The sequence below is a fragment of the Lissotriton helveticus genome, chromosome 1_1 (assembly GCF_964261635.1).
Source record: "Lissotriton helveticus chromosome 1_1, aLisHel1.1, whole genome shotgun sequence".
Classification (NCBI taxonomy): domain Eukaryota; kingdom Metazoa; phylum Chordata; class Amphibia; order Caudata; family Salamandridae; genus Lissotriton; species Lissotriton helveticus.
In genome coordinates, this window is record NC_136057.1 from 1,443,533,484 (window position 1) to 1,443,552,533 (window position 19,050).

Below are 19,050 nucleotides of genomic sequence, written 5' to 3' on the forward strand. Positions count from 1 at the left end.
TCCCTCTCCCTCCCTCTTCTGTTAACGATTAACAACTGAATATGATCATTACTACTATTCCTAGGAATGACAATACTTTCCATCCCCAGGCAGATATTATACTCCAGAGCCAACCGGACCATGTCCAGGTGCCTGGATTCTGGTGTAACTGATGGGCTATTTTATGAAGTCTGGTTATAGCTGAGTAAACAGACGGTGCGTTATTAGGAATGAAAATGCAGCAACTAGATCCGATGACTCTACAAGCTCCGCCCCTATCGGCCAGTATGACGTCAAGGACAAGGCGGTTTTGAAGGACAACAAATCTCATAGCAGATTGTTCTTCGGTTAAGTTACCTAGAGCGGAAGTAGTCTCATTCACTACTGCTTCAAGGGTTCTGGTTAGCCTACGTATTAGCTTACTATTCTGGACAGGACCTGTGAAGAAAAAGAAACCTTTATTGAAGTCTGTATACTGTTCTAAGGCAGTTTCAGTTTGATCGACAATTGGGGACTCGGTCTCCCTTCTATGTCTGACGTGTACTAGATGTGTATTTCTGTGATAATCGGATGGGGCTAGGAAAACTGGTGGCAGTAGGAAGGCAATGTAACATGTTCCATCCCAATCTAGGGGCAGGTGTACATATGCGGTCTGACCACACACAAAATACGAATGACGTGAGGCTTTGAAATTAGATTTCCCACTGTCACTATACTCGACCACAGTAGTACAATCACTGTGTCCTAGATGTACTGAACCATTCTTTCTGACACATAATTCGCCTTTCACTGGTAGGACTGTAATAGCAGGCAAATCTGGAGTAGTCTCGGACTGAACATTCAAAACCATGAAATTCGAGGAATAATTACCTAGATCATATACTTCATTTTCTAGATCTAACCCTGTTCTATGGGAAAGACCTTCCTTGTCTGGGAAACATGTTCTATTCAAAAGGGACTTATCGTCTGAGGATGATGTTAACGTAAACCATGCTCCACACGAACCATTGTGTGAAAACGGATAGGGAAAGAGTGGCAGAACTCCCTTCGGTGTCTGGAAAGGGGGGAGTCGACCACACACCCAACAATTAGTGGCATTGCTAGTCTGGTGTGAATAGTGTAACATTCGGATAAAAGTATTGTTGCGCATGGCAAGTCTGTAGGATAACTCGTGAGGAGGTAGTTCACTAAAAGAGTGCTCTACTGTATCATTAGAGGAAAGATGTACATGTGAATCAATAGGGGGAAGATATACATGTAAAACATAACTTATGCATGTAACCATAAGACTCAGAAATAACATAAACATTAATGTTATTATACATCTGCTACGCAGATTTTTACAATAACGTATTTTCTTAGAGTTTCGACTAACTCTCTCACTATGGGGGTCTATCTCATACATGTCAGGAACCTGTCTAACCGCTTCACCCGAGAGGGACTTAGACAATTAAACTGTCTGACTTGCTAGACCGAAGCTTTAATTTATACTCCTGCTGCGGAGTTTTCTCTAACAGGGGGAGTTTAGAGTCAGTATCTGGGCAGTCCTTGAAAAAAGTCTTTGGACGGAGTCCATGAAATCGCTTGACGTGACTGGAGTGGATCCATCCCTTGCGGCCCTCCACTTTTATCGCGGTCCTTGTGGTCATCAGAACGAGTTTCGGCTCTTTCCAGCGGGGCTCCAGCGGACTTGAACGATCAAAGTTCCTTATTAGAACGAGGTCGCCTGGTATGACCTCGTGCGGTTTTACTTGGGTGTTGTCTGGAAAGGCAGCCGCAACCTGTGAACGACAAGAGAGTAGTGCAGACATCAAGGAAGCTAGGTAATCTGTCAGCATATTACTGTCTACATCGGTAATTTTACGTGGCATTGGGGTACCCCACATGTTCGGGGGACGACCGAAAACAACCTCGAAAGGGGACAGACCTGAACGGGAGTGAGCGACCATTCTCATATAAAAAAGGGCGACTGGCAGTGCTACCATCCAATCTACGCCTTTTTCTGCGCAAACCTTTGCAATGCGGATTTTCAGAGTCTGATTATGTCTCTCGACGAGGCCAGCTGCCTCGGGGTGTCGCACACAGTGGAACTTCCACTGGTACCCTAACAGAAGAGATACTTGTTTCATGAGTTCGGATGAGAATGGCTGGCCGTTGTCTGAATACACGACCCTGGGCAAACCATAGCGGGGAAAATACTCACGAACCAACTGCCTGGCAGTGGTCGCGGCAGTGTAATCTGGGACTGGATATGCTTCCGTCCATCTGGACAAAGCGCATACAACTACGAGGACATACTTGAAACCTCGACATCTATCCATCTGAATATAATCCATCTGGAGGACTTCAAAAGGGTGGTCAGGAGGATGGAATCCACCTTGTTCCACCGGAACACCTTTACCTGGATTGAACTGACAACATATCATGCAGGTACGTACTTTCTGTTTGGCTGCTGCTCGTAATTGCTTGTTAAACCAAATATTCTGGATGCTGTTTAACATGGCTTTCTCTCCTAAATGTGCTGGACTATGTGCGGTGTTAATAATGACTTGAACCATAGAGTCGGGGAGAAACCATGTGGCTTTTCCCTTCGTCAACCATCCTTGATCTGTCTGGACCCCTCCTTGTTCAGACCATTTCTTGATTTCGTCGGGGGTAGCATGTGTCTGTATGTCTAGTACATCTTGTGTAGGGTCTTTAACTGTCATATAAGTAGTCTGATCTGGAACATCTGTCTTTGTCGTGTTAACTGGAATGTCTGGAGTCTGAGCTGTAAGCTTGGCTGTTCGATCTGCTAGATCGTTACCTTGAGAAATGGTGTCAGTGGCTTTCGTATGTGCTTTGCACTTCATAATGGCAATGGCTTTCGGTAAATGTATTGCTTCTAACAGAGCTTGAATGAGGGGACCATGCTGAATCTTGGCTCCATGAGAGGTCATGAAACCTCTTTCTTGCCAGAGTACTCCAAAGTCGTGAACGACTCCGAATGCATAACGTGAATCTGTATATATGTTTACTTTCAGGTTCTTGGCTAGTATGCAGGCTTGGGTCAGAGCAATGAGCTCTGCTGCTTGAGCAGACAAGGTGTCAATACGATGTGTTTCTATAACTTCAGTTTCAGTAGTCACTGCATACGCGGCTACTAGTTCTCCTGTACTTGTTCTCATACATGAACCATCCACATAAAGTGTCAGGTCGGGATCAGGTAATGCAATGTCCGTCAAGTCTTGTCTTGGCTTTGTCATGGTATTAATAACTTCCACGCAGTCATGTGTGGCAGGATTCGATGTAATCGAGGGTAACAGTGTAGCAGGATTTAAAATGTTGCAGCGTCTGATTTCTATGTGTGGCTGAAACAGTGTCAGTTCATATCCTGTTAAACGTGCAATTGTCAAGTGCTGAGTCTGTGTTCGGTTTAAAAGAACTTCCACGGAATGTGGAACTTGTACTGTCAGGGAGTGTCCTAACACTATGGAATCACTTTGTCTGATAGCTAAAGCTGTGGCGGCAACTGATTTGAGGCACGCAGGCAGAGCCTGGGCTACTGGATCTAATGTGCTAGAAAAATAAGCACAAGGCCTGTGTTGTCCTGCTTGATCTTGCGTGAGAACAGACAATGCTGTACCATCACGTTCAGTGACAAAAAGTGTAAAAGGCTTACTGTAGTTCGGTGTCGCTAATACAGGTGCATTACATAAAGCTTTCTTTAACTCATTAAAAACAAGTGTATGTTCCTGGGTCCAAGGGAGGACAGTCGATGTCGCTGCCTCCTGTGTCGTTAACTGTATCAGTGGTTTAGCTAGATATGCATACTGAGGAATCCATTGTCTGCAATAAGAAGTGAGGCCGATAAAAGCTCGTACCTCCTTCTGTGTCTTGGGCTGTGGAAGATGTGCTATTAACTGGATACGGTCAGGTGTCAACTGTCTACCCCTCTTGGACAGTAAGTGTCCAAGGTATACCACTTGCTGGACACAGAATTGCAGTTTCGAAGGGGACACCTTGTGCCCCATCTCGGCCAGAAAATACAGGACTGTCAGTGACGCACGTTCGCAGTCACGTTCTGTACGGGCTGTGATCAATAGATCATCGACATACTGGAGCAGGGCAGTGTCAGTTGGCATGTGAATACTGTCTAGTTGTCTTTTAAGTGCTTGACTGTAAATACTAGGACTTTCTGTGAAACCTTGAGGAGCTCGTGTGAATTTATAGCTTCTTCCATTTAAACAGAATCCGAAAAGAAACTGGCTGTCTGGATGAATGGGGACACTAAAGAATGCGTTCTTGAGATCAATAACGGTAAAGAACGTAGCTTCAGAATCAATGGCAGTCAATAGGGAAGAGATATCTGGAACCACAGGGTACTGGGGTATGATACATTTATTAAGTTCTCGAAGATCAATCACTAATCGATATACTGGAGGTGCATTTGGATCAGTACGTTTAAGAATCGGAATGATAGGGGAATTACATACATTGGAGTCAGTTTCTACAACCACTCCTTGAGCAATGAGCTCGTCAATAATTTTCGATAAGGCTGCTACAGCCTCAGGTGGCAATTTGTACTGTCGGATTCGTGGTAATACAACACCTTGTTTCAGAGTGACACGATAGGGTGTAATGTGCATACAACCTACATCAGTTGGACCTTGCGCCCATAAATGCTGTGGTACATTCAGTAATCTTGGATCAAAATCTCGTAACACATAATGACCTTTAAAATCACGTAAAAATAATCTCACACCTTCTGGGGAACAGCATATAACCGCTCCTAATTCTTTCAATGTTTTAATACCAAGTAAATTTTCAGGACATGATTTCGTAAGTAACAAGTCTGTAGTTCAGGACAATGGACCAACTTCTAGGGAAACTGGTTTCGATATTTCATTAACAATAGGCTTTCCTGAAAATCCCAGGGAAACGTTTCTTGAGCCTGAGAGTGGAGCCCCTGGAACCTCGTCATGACTGATGGTAGTCCTACTTGCCCCTGTATCAATCAGAAACTTTCTGTCTTTCCCTAATACTTGACTGTGTACATAGGGACCCTCTTGATCTACAGGAACCTCGATGAGAGGCAAGCCAACCTCCCTCTCTAGGCTGTTTCATGAATACTGCTGATATTCTGGATAATCTGACTGTGCGTACTGGTACATCTGTTGTGTAACGTGTTGTGTGGCAGCTATAGGCTGCGGTACTGTAACTGTCTGTTGTGCGTTCTGCGGTGGCTGGGCATTCTGCGGAACATGTTCTTGTCTAGGAGGACGTGGTCTCTCTTTCGTCTTACCTGTAGCTATGTTGTGTTTCAGAATTGCACATTCGTTTATATAATGACCTGGCTGTTTACAGTAATTGCATGTCCCTTTAACAGGAGCTGCAGAATGACTAGTCTGATTCGGACCCCTCTTCTGACTGTCTTGTGGAACAGACTGTGCAACTAGTACTTTCATTTTCGTGTCTTTCATACGTCTCCTTTCGTGTTCTTGCTCTTCCCTGATTCTGTTCTGGTGATACTGTAGCATCTGGAGCATTTGAGATGGGGTATTAGCTTGCCAAGTACTCTCGACTTTCAATACTCTATTTTTAACTTGCGGTAAAGAATTCTCAACTAGTTTAGTAACAAAAAGATGTGGATACGATTCACTACTTGTTTTCAGACCGCTATTAATAATGAAACATTTCTCAAATCTGGAATAAAAGTCACTAGTGTCTTCGTCTTGTTTCTGTTTACAGGCTGAGATGGCATCCCAATCTTCCTTTTTCGTGGCTAGTAATCTTGGCAAGACTTGTATTAACAGTTCGGGTAACTCTTTGGCTCTATCCCCAAGACCAGTACCTGGGACTCGTATATTATCTTCGGTCTCTAACGCGGTCCAGTCTATCTTTTTCTCTCCCACCTCCCATTCTTTTTCTTTAAGTTTTTCATATATGCCCGCAGGCAACAGGACCTTTAACATTTTGATGATATCAGGATACGTGTATTCTCCCATACGGAGCATGTCTTTTAATTCTCGATGGAACCCTGCTGGATCTTTATCGTGACAGGGTATTAACTTTTTCATTTCTAGTAGTTCTATTTTCGTTATAGGGGTGTAAACAAATACTCGTTCGAGATTACCCCCCGCTCCCTTAACTGGATGCACTTCTCGTAACGGGTTCTGTCTGTCTATGTAGAACGGAGGTGAAACAGGAACAAAATGCGGAGTCAGGAACGTTCTGTATTTGTGGCGCTGTTCTAAAATGACACTAATTAAATCGGTTCCTAGACCTTTCCATCTGTTTAGTAGTAACTCGTTCAATACATTATATAAGGGACCTGGATCAGAATGTTGGCTCTCGTACAGTGTGATGAGGTGCTGGATCATGTACATACCCACCAGTCGCTGCTCGGCTGGGGGTAGTTTCAGAAACATTTGGGCCACTACTTCGTCTGGAAACGTGGCAGAATCACTAACCCATCGGACTGCTGATCGGGCTAGTTCTTGTTCATGCATGGTACTAAGCTCACTGTAACCTATTCGTAGTTTCAGAACTTTATCTGTAGCCTGGAATACTTGTTCAAGAGAACACTGTTCTGGTACGGGAGGAGGAAAAGCTTTCTTGTAATCTAGGCGTGAATGTCTATCAGAAAGTCTCGTTCTACCTACATACGCTATTCTAGTGGGAATCTCGCTGTCTACCTCTTCGTTTGAAGAGTCATTCTCTTTCTCGGCTACTCTCATTTCTTCCTCCTTTTGGTGAATACTTATAATTTCTTTACGAATCTTTTTGTACATGGATTCTATACAATTTTGTGTTCTGTGTTTTCCTTCTGTTATATTGTCACTCCATCTTGTCAGGACTTTCATATCTTCCTTGTTTTTATCAGGATAATCTTGTTCTCTTATTAAACAATTTATCAGAAATTGCAAAATCATGCCTTGAATCTCGACTTTCCTATGTGCCATAGCTTCGTGAATACTTTCTGGATTCTCCCCTGTTTGAATAAAATGATATATTCTGTCTAGATGTTGTTCCATATTCGATATGGTAACCAAGAAGCTTGCAACTCGACGTAAACGTATGGAATATAATAACATGCTATCTTCGCCTGGTACTGGATCATATCTACAATCGGGTCCGCACTCTGTAAGATACTTTCTGAGGGCGTCATACGTAGCCAGTTTTGGCGTACGCTGTAATGCCACATCTCTCAGCGTCCGTCGCCTTGTTTGAGGCGGGGTGATAGGAATACCTCCCCCTGCTCCTCCTGAACTGGAATCGTCAATTAATACTGAATGTGCGGGTGCTGGTAACGTGACTGGCAAAGTAGGAGTGCGTAATGTGGGTTGATCCTGGGGAACCGGCACATGAACAGGACCAACGACTGGAGGCACAGGAATTATATTATTAACAGGGGGCTGGATTTGAACTTGGACTGGCGGGGTAGGATCTGTATTAGCATATTCTGGAACAGTGTCGTCTAAATAGGAGGAAAGAAAAATTTCAGCTGCAGACGGTTTATGACGCAGCTTAGTCGGGACCAATGGTGGCGGTAAATTATGGAATGCTTCCGGGGTCGCCTTCGGCAAACCCTCGGTGAGAAGAGGATACATACCTTTAATAAGGGCATTTCTCTGTCTGTCTGACTGTTCTGCTCTAACTCGTTCACCTTCTTCGATTAATTCCCTTTCTTGGGCTTTTTCTGAGGATTCTCTACTTAATTCTGCTTTTCTCAATTCTTTCTCGGTTCTTTTATGAGATTCTTTACGCCATAACTCTATGGCATCTTTCTGGGATTGTCTGGCTTTCTTTTTCCATAATGCTTCTTCTACTCTCATGATGCACTCGGCATCCCATGTTCCTGAAACAGGCCATCTATATTTCTCTTCAAGATGCTTGGTGTAGTCCACCCATAAATCTAGATACAGTATGGCATCTAAGCCGTGTTTATGATACATGAAATGTCCAGGACTGTCCCTAGGAGGGACAGGAACTGATTCTTCGAGTAACCCTTTTCTGGTTTTTATCTGACGTAATTTCGAAAACAGCGGCATATTTGAACCGTACTTGAACTTGAACACAATACACAATGAACACAGTAATGAATAGCAAAACAATCATTCATACCACGACATCAAGAACACATTAATAACAGTTCGAACAGAATACTACCTGATACATAGAAAACATAATACTTGAATTTCTCGAGAACGGACTTACTAGAATTACTGGATGCACTGCTAAAACAGTACAGAACATACCGGTCTCCTAAAGAGACACGTCATACCGTATCCACCTAGGTGAACACGTCGGACCGGATCTGTGTACCCAAACCCGTCGGACCGGGCACAAATTAATGAACACCCGTCTAGATACCCCCAGCAACGGTACTCACCGGGAAGCAAAACTGAAGGCCTCGGACTGGACTGGACTGCTACGACGTCTGGTTACTGCTACGCACTACGCATGCGCCTCGGGCTTCGGGCTTCGGTTTACAGGTGGTCCTCCGGATACCTCGGACCTTGCTCTCTCGGCTTGGGCTCTGGTCGGAACGACCCGCCTTCCTCACCGCCTCGTCTGGATGCCGGACCGCAGTCTCCGTCTCCTCCGTGGGCCTGAGGGAGACTTGAAGCAGAAATATCTGCACGTGCACGGTAGATGTTCCGTCACGGCTGTAGAAGGGTCAGGGGGCCTGCGTTACATCGCCGGCGCGTGAGGAAGGGGCTCGTCCCTGTTCGGGCGCCATTTTATGTGGTAAATAAATAATTAATTACCGGTACTATTTTTCTATGCATTAACTGAAAACAGATAGCTCAATAAATAAGAGGCAGGATCCGTGATATCTGAGTCAGAATGGGCTTTAATCGGATGGCTCGAGCCTAAAGACCATGAAGTGGCATGCAATGGAATGGAATGGCAGCTGCAACGTTTCATTAACATCATATAGTATATATAGTAAAACAGTATAATTGCATTGCATACAGTAGGCGTAACAAGTGACAAACGTAAGATAAGAACATATGGGCGTACAAAGAAGGCGTGCACAGGGCGTGCACGGAGACATGTGATGAAAACGTCACAGAAGTGTCATAAATGGGTGGATACATTGAGGGGGCTACCTGGGCAGCTGGAACCTTTAACCTACTGGTGCGCGCAAACGGGCCATGACGTGCAACTAGGGAGAGCTGGGGGCTCTGACTTCTGCACTAGAAGAGGAGACTAAAGTCTGGGATGTCAGGACGACATGTACCTATAGCATATCTGGTATCTTGTGTTTGGAGTACATGTTGATTGAATCTAAACGTCATCAGGGCAAAGGCTACTTGACACTAAGGCTGGTGCATGCATATATTCTGCATGTATTGCGTGTGCGATGAATCTTCTATGGATACTAATTCAGAAAATTCTCTTGCATGGAGACAGGAAGACTAGACTATAGCTGAAGATGTTTATGCGGTTCGTTAGCTTAGGAATGTGAAGCCGGGAAGCTGAACTGATAACTAGAGGCATAACATATTCTTGGCAGACAGGCAGGCAGGCCAGGCCGGGCACCGCGCTGCTTGGCAGAAAGTAAGCGAAAAGGTCAGGGATGCGGGAGGGGCTGCATCGCTCCTCGGAGTGATTTCAGGAGACTGGAGCTTGAATCTGGTGTCCGGGCCCTTTGAGGCCTAGAAACGGGGACAACTCGATGAATTAACGTGCACAATGTAAAACGTTGGCAACATAGGCCTAATACTCGTTGCTTTTACGAGGACTGGGTAACTGGCATACTAACGTTGGACACAACTATAATTGCGTCTTTAGTCGGTCAAAGGGGAACATATGCATATCGATCATGCACATATAACATATAATGGGGAACACGTAGGGACACATGACAAGGCAAAATTCAATTTTCCTCACTCTCATGGGTGATACATACTTCGGCCCATGGGAGGCCTCAGGGGTACCTATGCCCTGGGTACATGTGTACCATATCCTAGGGACTGACAAGGGTAGCCAGTATCCAATCTGGAGTGTACTGAAGTAATAAGATAACCATTTAGGGAGATAGCAGATGGATTGGGGTCCTGATTAGCAGGATCCATGGCAAACTAGTCAAAAAGTGGGGCTAACCATAAGAAGCAGATCCTACTTTCCTACACAAGCCTTGTAGAGGGGTAGGAGTGTGTTAATAGATACAATATAACTGCAAACAGCCCACCCACTATCAGACCATCTACACAAAAACAAAATCATGCAGGCACAGAAGATCTATAGACACAGTGACTATTCTCACAAGACAAAAAGTGAACATGAAGGAAGTAGATAGCCAGGAGCAACACAGGGTCAGGGAATGTACCTGGACGGTAGCGTTAATTGCATTCAGGTGCTCGAGCTGAGCCACCACGCTGTGTAATACCCTCCAGCAAGCAGGCAGGGCCTCGTGGTCACCAATCAGCAGGGCCCTGGAGGTCAAGTGCCTAAGACAGAAAGGAAGCGCAAGTTGAGTTTAAGATGAAAAATTAGAGGGTGAGCCAGGGCAAAAGAACCAGGACAGGGAAACTGAACGCACAGAAGCAAGGGGTCTGGAGCAGAAGCAGACAGGGTCTCAAAATAGGAACAGACAGAGCTTCACAACAGCAACCGAGACAGGACCTAGGAACAGTGACAGACAGGTACCACAGAATAAGACCTCAAGAGATCACTGGACCCCAAGACAGGAGCACACAGGGACCCCAGAACAGAGTGTACAGGGACATCAGATGGGAGCACAGAAGGTTCCAGAATAAAACTGACAAAGACCCGAAATGAGGAGCAGATCGGATCCCCAGAATAAGAGCACTGGAGGCCTCAGAATAGGAGCGCGTAGGAACCGAAGACGTGTAGCAGACAGGGGACCCAGAATACGAACACACAGGCTATTGAAGAGGAGTGCAATAGGGCCTCGAAAAAGGAACATACAGGACCCCAGAGTGGAAGTACAGAGGGCACCACAGAACATGAAATCAAAAGACCCCGCAGTAGGAGCCAAAGGGACCCAGAAGAGGGGCTCCAGAACAGAAGCCTAGAGGAACCCTAGAAAAGGAGACGAGGATTCAGCGACTTCAGGAGCCCCAAGGACACGACAAACACAACCACAGGGAGTGCAGATTAAGAGCCCCAATGTTCATGGAGTCGTGTAACACTTATGTAGGGCTTACTAACCTTATGTGTGGATCTGAAATGCTCACCCACATGTGCAGAAGCTAGGCCATGTATGGTTTGTGGCTGGAAGGGTTTTGTCTTTGTTTTTTGATCCTATGTGGGATGCATTTTCATGCAATGCCTGGTGACCACCAAAGTGAGGTGTGGTTCTCATGTGATGGGAAGCAGCGCCTAATAAGAAAGGTGAAACTGAGTGCTTCAAGTCCAGGAAGGACAGACATGATGTAGAAATGGGAATAATGTCAACCCCAGGGTGAGCACCCCGTGACAGAAGACCCCGAATAAGAGCTAAGGAGCCCCAAACAGGAGACCATGTGAGGAGGTAGAGGAAGGGAGGTATGACAGGCAGCAAACAGAGGGTGTGAGGGGGCAAGAGGGAATTGGTGTGACAGCGCTGGGAAGGAGGTGGTGTGACTGAGGTATAGTTGGCAGGAGGGCGAGGGGACTAAAAGAAGGTGGGACAGAGACAGTGTCCGAAGGAGGGGGTGAGCGTGTCACACTGTGATGTGACTCCTACCTGCACACGCTGAGGAGTTTTCCAGCCTGGAAGTCCAGCTGGATCCGGGTGGTGAGCTGCGAGAGGGGCCTCTGCAGGGCAGCGCTGCTGAAGAGGTCCCCTGAGAACCCTGTCGGATGCAAAGGTGTTTTAATATAGTCGAGTCTTCTCATTATAGCGGGATAGTGTTCGACTATAATTTCATGCATGCACTGGGGGATGAGAACCAAGCCCCTCTTCACATTAACTTTGTACACTGTGTTTACTGTTTTCTATTGTGCCTAGACCGTTGCCACACTCCCTCACTGAGTAGGGATATGGAGAATTTTTGGGAGGTATAACTTGAGAACTATGAATATATTCTGTATGACTTCAGCAGGGATTTTTACATGAACACTGTTTATATCCCTCTCTACAGGTTACTCAATCACACTACTGAAGTTTGCTATCTTAGTGCTCACATGTGGCAGGTAGCTAAAAGCCCCACCACTGAGTGTAAATAGTTTCACGTTTTTAGGTCTCGTCTTGCGATGGCTGCGCAGACATGCGCAGTCGAGCTGGCGAGATTTAATGACTTTAGGTATTTTTCACTAGCGCCCCTCTTCTCCATTGGCTCGCATCCTAAACGGTGGCCAGCCATTGGAGAAGAGGTCCTAGTGACGTTCTTCTTTCTCTTTTAGCCCTGTCCTTGCAGACTGGGCTCCTTGACTTCCTGCTGGCGTAAAAGCCTTCTTATCTTCTTTATGGGGCCAACAGACGAGTTGAAGGGGAAAGCCGACTCCAATCTTCCTCAGGCCCTGGTCCTCCTCGATTTGTCCGCTGCGTTTGACACAGTCGACCACTCCATCCTCCTCGACCGTGTTGGCGCAGCGGGCATCCGGGGTTCTGCCCTGTCCTGGCTTACGTCCTTTCTTAAGGGACGGTCTCAAGCAGTTCACCTTTCTGGTTTCTTTGCCCCTCCTCGCCCGGTTTCTTGTGGGGTTCCCCAAGGCTCTTCTCTTTCCGCCCTCCTCTTTAATCTCTATATCTACCCTCTCATCTTGTCCCTTCTCGATATGGGGGCCTCTGTGTATAACTACGCAGATGACCTCCAGCTCGTTTTCGATCTTTCTTCTCCCTCTGATTCCCTTCCTAAACTTCGCTCTACTTTGGTTTTTATATCTGAGTGGATGAGTTTCAATCATTTGAAACTCAACCCGGACAAGACGGAGATGGTTTTGACGGGCGGCTCTTCTAATCCCAGGTCTTCCTCTTTTTGGCCCCTCACTTTTGGTCCTCCCCCTGTACCTGTTGCTTCTGTTCGCACCTTGGGTATTAGGGTCAGTCAGGATCTTTCTATGCCCGTCCAAATCAGTTCTGTTGTCTCTTCTTGTTTTTTGTCTCTTCGTCTTATTCGTAAAATTTCCCGTTTCTTTTCTCCTGAGGCCCTCAAAATTATTATTACGGCTTTTATCACATCCCGGCTTGATTATGGAAATGGCCTGTACGTGGGCATTCCTGCCTACGAAACTCGTCGCCTACAGGCAATCCAAAATCAGGCTGCCCGGCTCATCCTCCATCTTCCCAAAACCTCTCACATCACTCCGGCACTTAAGTCCCTTCACTGGCTTCCTGTCCTCCAGAGATCCCTCTTTAAATTGGGCTGCCTAGTTTTCCGAGCCCAGGCCCGCTCTGCTCCTCTGTTTATTAGTTCCCTCATCTCTTCTCACGCCCCCACCCGTACTCTTTGCTCTTCCACTCTCTCCCTTCTTCATCTCCCCCGCTTCCGCAAGAGCAGAACGGGTGGCACCAGGTTTTCTGTTCTGGTCCCCCATTTCTGGAACTGCCTCCCCCTGTCCATACATTCTATTCCCATTTACTCCCACTTCCGTAAAGCTTTAAAAACCTTCCTATTTTCCCAGGCGTTCTCCTGTTAATCTCAGTGGCCCCTTCTGTGATTTGTGGCTTAGTCCCCAGCGCCAGGAAGCCGCTTGGCTCAGTGCGCTTTATTAAATATTTTTTTCATTCATTCATTCATTCATTCATTCATTCAACAGATGGCCCCATAAAGATGATAAGAAAGCTTTTACGCCACTAGTAAGTCAGGCCAAGCCAGTCTGAAAAGGACGGCTCTAAAAGCGGAAAGTTGACGTTATCCCAATCGCTTGTTTTTTTTAAGCCTGCCGTGTTTGCCTCTGCAGGTCGCTGGAACCGTGTGTGTGAGAGCTGGTCTGACGGATACTGAGAGTGTGGGAGAGGCGGAGGCAGAGGCGGGTTTGAGTGAAGTTTTGCAAGATCAGCTTTCAGCGGTGGCGGCGCACGGAGCTCGCTTCTCCAGGCTCGGACTGCCCCTGTGACTTGGATTTTACCCACCAGGACCGTCCGAGGGAAGGCGGCGAGGACTCGCACAGCACGGCTGGAGCCGGGGGCGACACGGGGCTGGCTGACCCCTTCTCTACACACGCTGTGCCTGGTGGGGCTGACGGCGGCGCCCAGGAGCTGCTCACACGCCTCAGCTTCTAGTACGGTAAGCCGGCTGCTCTCTGCCAGTGTTTGTATTAATGAACGGGCTGAGGGGAGGTTGGGGGTAGCACTATGAGAAGTAGTGATGTCCAAAGCCGGGGTGCTGTCCCATGTGGCCTTTCGTGCACTTACCTTCTGTACACACCGCTTTCCCTCCTGTTCCTCGACCATCTCCACTTTATAAGGTAAATGCCATTATTAGCCTGTCCATTGTGTACGGGAGACAGCCATGACAACGCGGGCTTTACACCGCGCTGCCATTACGACGCTGCCATCACAACGCAAGTCGTTACAACGACTTACGCTGGATGACGCTAGATACTAAGGAATAGTATTCCAAAATCATACTATTCCAAAATCCAGCGCCTACAGCGCAAGTCGTTGTAACGACTTGCGTTGTAATGGATGCGTCGTAATGGCAGCGCGGTGTAAAAGCCTGCGTTGTCATGACGTACATCCTTGTGTACAGTTGCTTCTGTGTTCGGCACTGTATAGTTGTTTTTACTACTACTGATTTGGGGGAATAGTTCTACTGGGTAATGTACCAGGTGCGTCACTGGGAGACCTGCTCTCATCCTGGCATCCCCCAGTGCTGTCGGGAGTGTTCCGGTGCGTCACACCCTGGTCTGGAGGGTACGATCACAGCTAAAGTCTGATTCCTGGTTGTGTAACTTGAAGCATCAGTGATGGAAGCGTGGTACACGTGCAGTGTCTTGTCTGCATGAATTGGTCATGCGTGTGCTGTAGCAGGCGGCAGCATTTCATGCGTGTGTGCAGGCGCTAGTTGAAGCTTGGTGTCCTGTTGAGGATGTTTGCTAGCTCTTCACCAGGCTAACTCCGGGGTGTATTATGGCTGTTGACCTTTAGTGTATTATTGTGGTATTGGTGTGTGTTATTCTGTTGTGGGATGCTGATTACTTCATCTGCCTATCTCTCGCTCTTCCATACACGTAACCAGGGGCTCTGAGTTCTGCAGCTACGATGAACCGAATATTTGCATAATAATAACTACGTATGGGATCTGAAAGTCCCTCTTTTATTGTCAGCTGCTTATTTCTCTGTTTTTCCTTTCACATGAGTACTCTGGTGTTTACTTTCTGCCCGCATGCCCCCCTGCCTTCTCTCACTGCCCCTTTCTCGACGGTCTCTAGGGGAGGGACTGTCTGAATGAACTCTGCCTCCCTGGTAAACACTCTCTGCCTTTTAAATGCCGTCCCTGTCAGCCCGGAGGCTCCTGTTTGCACACAGCCCAGGGGGAGGCGGGCCCCGCTTCTAGTCACTCCCACATCTAAGGAGAAATATTTGGCCACAGGCGCTGTTACCGTGCCAGGCTGAGGGCTGCAGCGAGACCTTTAACCATGGGATTCAATGCGTAACTAACCTAGGCCCTGCCACTATCCAAGGCGAGCACCCGCGGTGTGTGACTAGAAGAAAAACGTACTTAGCTGGACACTCTAAGCACATGTCCTCACACGATTACCTAACAAATACAGACGGACACCAGCTAACTCCATGCCACCTGGACCGCTCTTGGGGTTTCCACCTACAAACAATTGTAATGTCGAACTTCGGTGCAGTTTGATTTTCTGAAGTGGATTAGGGCTACAACTCCCAGAAGGCACAAGGTTGTTTATGCAAGGTCTGCTCTGTGGTATCTGTGAGATGGATGGAGCAAATGTAAATCTTGAATACCATAGAGCTAACTTAACTCTATTTCTGTGCCAGTCGTAGAGACACATTCACCTCCTGCCGGCCACCCATTGCAGAACCCAGCTGCTTGCACAGCAGCAAACCTTCGATCCTGAGACTACTTGATGCCTGCATAAGATCCTTCCTACAACTTCTGGTCAAATCTCGGTCCCACACTTACTGAACAAATGCATAGCTAACCAGGCGCCAATTCACCTAACCATTGCAACCTCACCTCTGTGGCACCCAATATGTTGGTATCTCCTCCCTCAAGGAGTGCAAGGAAAGGGTGTAGGTGACCAGCAGATGTGGCATGTCCCGCTACTACACCTAGAAATCCATTGAATGTTAATGGTAGAGCTGGATATTGTTTAATACCTCTTCAAAAGCGTCTGCAGCGTGGCAGCCTCTACTAGGAAGAAAGTGCATCCCTTGTGAGGGTGGCTCTGTGTGTGTGTGTGTGTGTGTGTGTGTGTGTGGTGTGTGTGTGTGTGTGGCTGTGTGTGTGTGTGTGTGTGTGTGTGGCTGTGTGTGTGTGTGTGGCTCTGTGTGTTTGTGTGGCTCTGTGTGTGTGTGTGGCTCTGTGTGTTTGTGGGTGCAAATGCAATAGGTCTCGCATTTACGAGAGATTAAGCTATTGGCATTGTAAATGACAATGCCACTTATTTATCTGTTTTCAAAACCAACACATAAATAAACATTTTGTCATTTACAATTCCAATAGCTCTAACTTTTGCCGAGGCGAGACCGTTGCATTGTAAATGCTTTTTAGACTAGGTTCTAAGGATTTGCCACGGATTGATAGAACCACTAGGCAAGAAACATGCCGACCTCCAGAGATGAGCATAGCTCCAACTGAGCCTTAACGTCAGGGAAGCTGCCACTCTTTTTGTTTTTATCAAGGTGGATAACCAGCTAGAATAAAATTGTTATTTTGACTATCCCACCTATTTTAACTAACTCACTCTCTTCACGATATCTACACACCATGGGCCACAACCCCCCACTTCATCATATGGCAAGTGCAAAAGATCTCCAATAAAGAGCACCTACACGGGTGCCCGCTGGGTATTGCAGCGCCGACCCAACAAGGAGCAGGTCCAGATGATGAAGCATGACACTTAGCTTGCTGGGTGTGTGAGGACCCGAGTTCCACAAGAGCAGGATCCCCTCCTCATCCCTCTCCATCACCAGGTTCCACATGTGCTACCATTTACCGATGATAGCAGTTAGTTCCCTGACTTTTAATGACTAGGCACTACACCTGGAGGAACAGCATACAATTAGTTAGTAGTATTCACAGGGCGCCTATGCTGGACCTCGGTAAAAAGCCCCCCAGTTTCCCCTCTTCTGATATACTACCCTGAACACACTCTGTCCTGCATTCCCTGTTGTCCTGGATACACACTGACTGCGGGACGTGCCACCCGGGACACTCTGCCCGACATGCCTTGTTTTCTTGGACCCACGCTGCACTATGGGCCTTGCGGTCCTGGAGATACTCTGCACTTCGGGCCCAGCAGGCCCAAGTACCCTGAACCCACACTGCGGGTCCTACTGTCCTGGACACACTGTGCACTGCGTGTTGTCGTGTGCTATCCTGGACACACAGACCTGCGTGCCCCTCTACCCTGGGCTCGCACTGCGGGCCCAGCGGGCCCTACTACCGTGGACTCACACTGCGCACTGGACACACTTGCACTGCAAACCACATTATCTTGGACACACTGTGCACTGCTTGCCCAACTATAACTCATTCTGCGTGGCGTCGCGTGCTATCCTGGACACACATAAGTGCGTGCCACGGTACCTCTCTACCCTGGACTCACCTGCCCTCCGGAGCTCCGTGGCCGCCTCCTCCCAGCTGCGGAAGATGGCCCCGTACAAGGCGAGCGGCTCCTTTTCTGGGTACCAAACACCCCACACGCCCCCGCTCTCTTCATAGTGGAGGGTGAGGTGCTTCACCAGGGGCACAAACCTCCATTCGCCGCCCTCGGGGCTCTGCCAGGCCTGAGGAGACATGTAATTTGGTCCAAGTTGGCTTGGGGAATAAAAGCGCACTTTGCGCGAACACGACACGCTACATCACGTTGTTTGCGACCAGAGGCGCAACTAGAGGCTAATTTCGGGAGGGGGAGGGGTGCGGGGGGCTACTGAAGTCCTTTGAGCACAATGGGCGTTGCGCGCCTGTTTGTGACTATTATGAAGTCAGTAGTCTCCGGGGCGCAAAACTGCGTGGGGGGGGGGGGGGGGGTAGAACAGTCAGAAAGTGATGGTCAATCAAAGGCAGTGTGGGCATTGCAACGTGAGAGTACTGTCAGGGTGCAGGTGTGCTGGTGGGTTGACATCAGTGAACATCTGTAGGGCGCGGTCTATGTGAGGTGAGAGTACTGTCAGTGAGCAGATGGGGTGAGGCAGGGTGCAGGCGAGGGTGCTGTTAGTGAAGGGTGAAGGACGTGTGATGAACGGCCTTCTCGGAGGGTCCTTACCTGCAGACACAGCGGACTCCCTCTCTGCAGGGCCTCGGTGAGGGTCTCCATGAAGGCCTTGGGGTAGCTCCGGGCTCTGCTGGCGCTCCAGGCGTCAGACACTCCTATCCGCACGGTAGGCCTCACCACCCCCGCTCTGTGCTGCAGCTCTGAGAGGTGCGTGAAGACTGCACAGAAGAGAAGAAAGTGAAGTCAGAGGCATCCGGGTGTCCACTCTGCTACCTCTCACCCGTGAGCTGCGGCGGGTGAGAGGCAAAATGGAGAAAACTATCTGAGCGGATTTACAGCCACAGCCAGGTGCACGCCCCACGGAACCATTTGAGCGCTCATCCTGCCACCACCCAAGCACACAGCATGAGAAACTCAAGAATGCACACCTGTGATATCTGTGTTGACACCTGGGGCCCACTGTGTGCACACCCTGCTTCCACCCAAGTACGCACCCTTCGATAACTTTAAAGCACAAACCCTGGGGCCATCAAGGCACATATTCTCGGACCTCCCAAGTACCCAGCCTGGAAGACCCTCGGAGCACACGCTCTCGGACTCTCTAAGCGTGCACACTCGGAACCCGCAGGGCACATTTAACGAGAGCTAGGGTCCTGTGAGCATACGTTTCCGGACCATCCACAGACACTCTTTGAGTCTCTTAATGTACACACCATGGAATCCTCTGCACGTACATCTAGGATCTCTCATGCAACATACACCTCTGGATGGTGGCAATGC

The 19,050-nt window shown here is 47.9% G+C and overlaps 1 protein-coding gene across 1 annotated transcript in view; it reads right to left on the reverse strand.

Moving 5' to 3' along the window:
* LOC144773298 (uncharacterized) overlaps nt 1-19,050 on the reverse strand; it is a 247,026-nt gene that overhangs the window by 39,175 nt on the left and 188,801 nt on the right. The window contains exons 16-19 of the mRNA XM_078658242.1: nt 18,322-18,488; nt 17,662-17,842; nt 11,663-11,771; nt 10,301-10,421 (exon numbers count right to left, since the gene is read on the reverse strand). Coding sequence (XP_078514368.1) covers nt 10,301-10,421; nt 11,663-11,771; nt 17,662-17,842; nt 18,322-18,488 — 578 coding nt within the window. The remainder of the gene's footprint in view (nt 1-10,300; nt 10,422-11,662; nt 11,772-17,661; nt 17,843-18,321; nt 18,489-19,050) is intronic.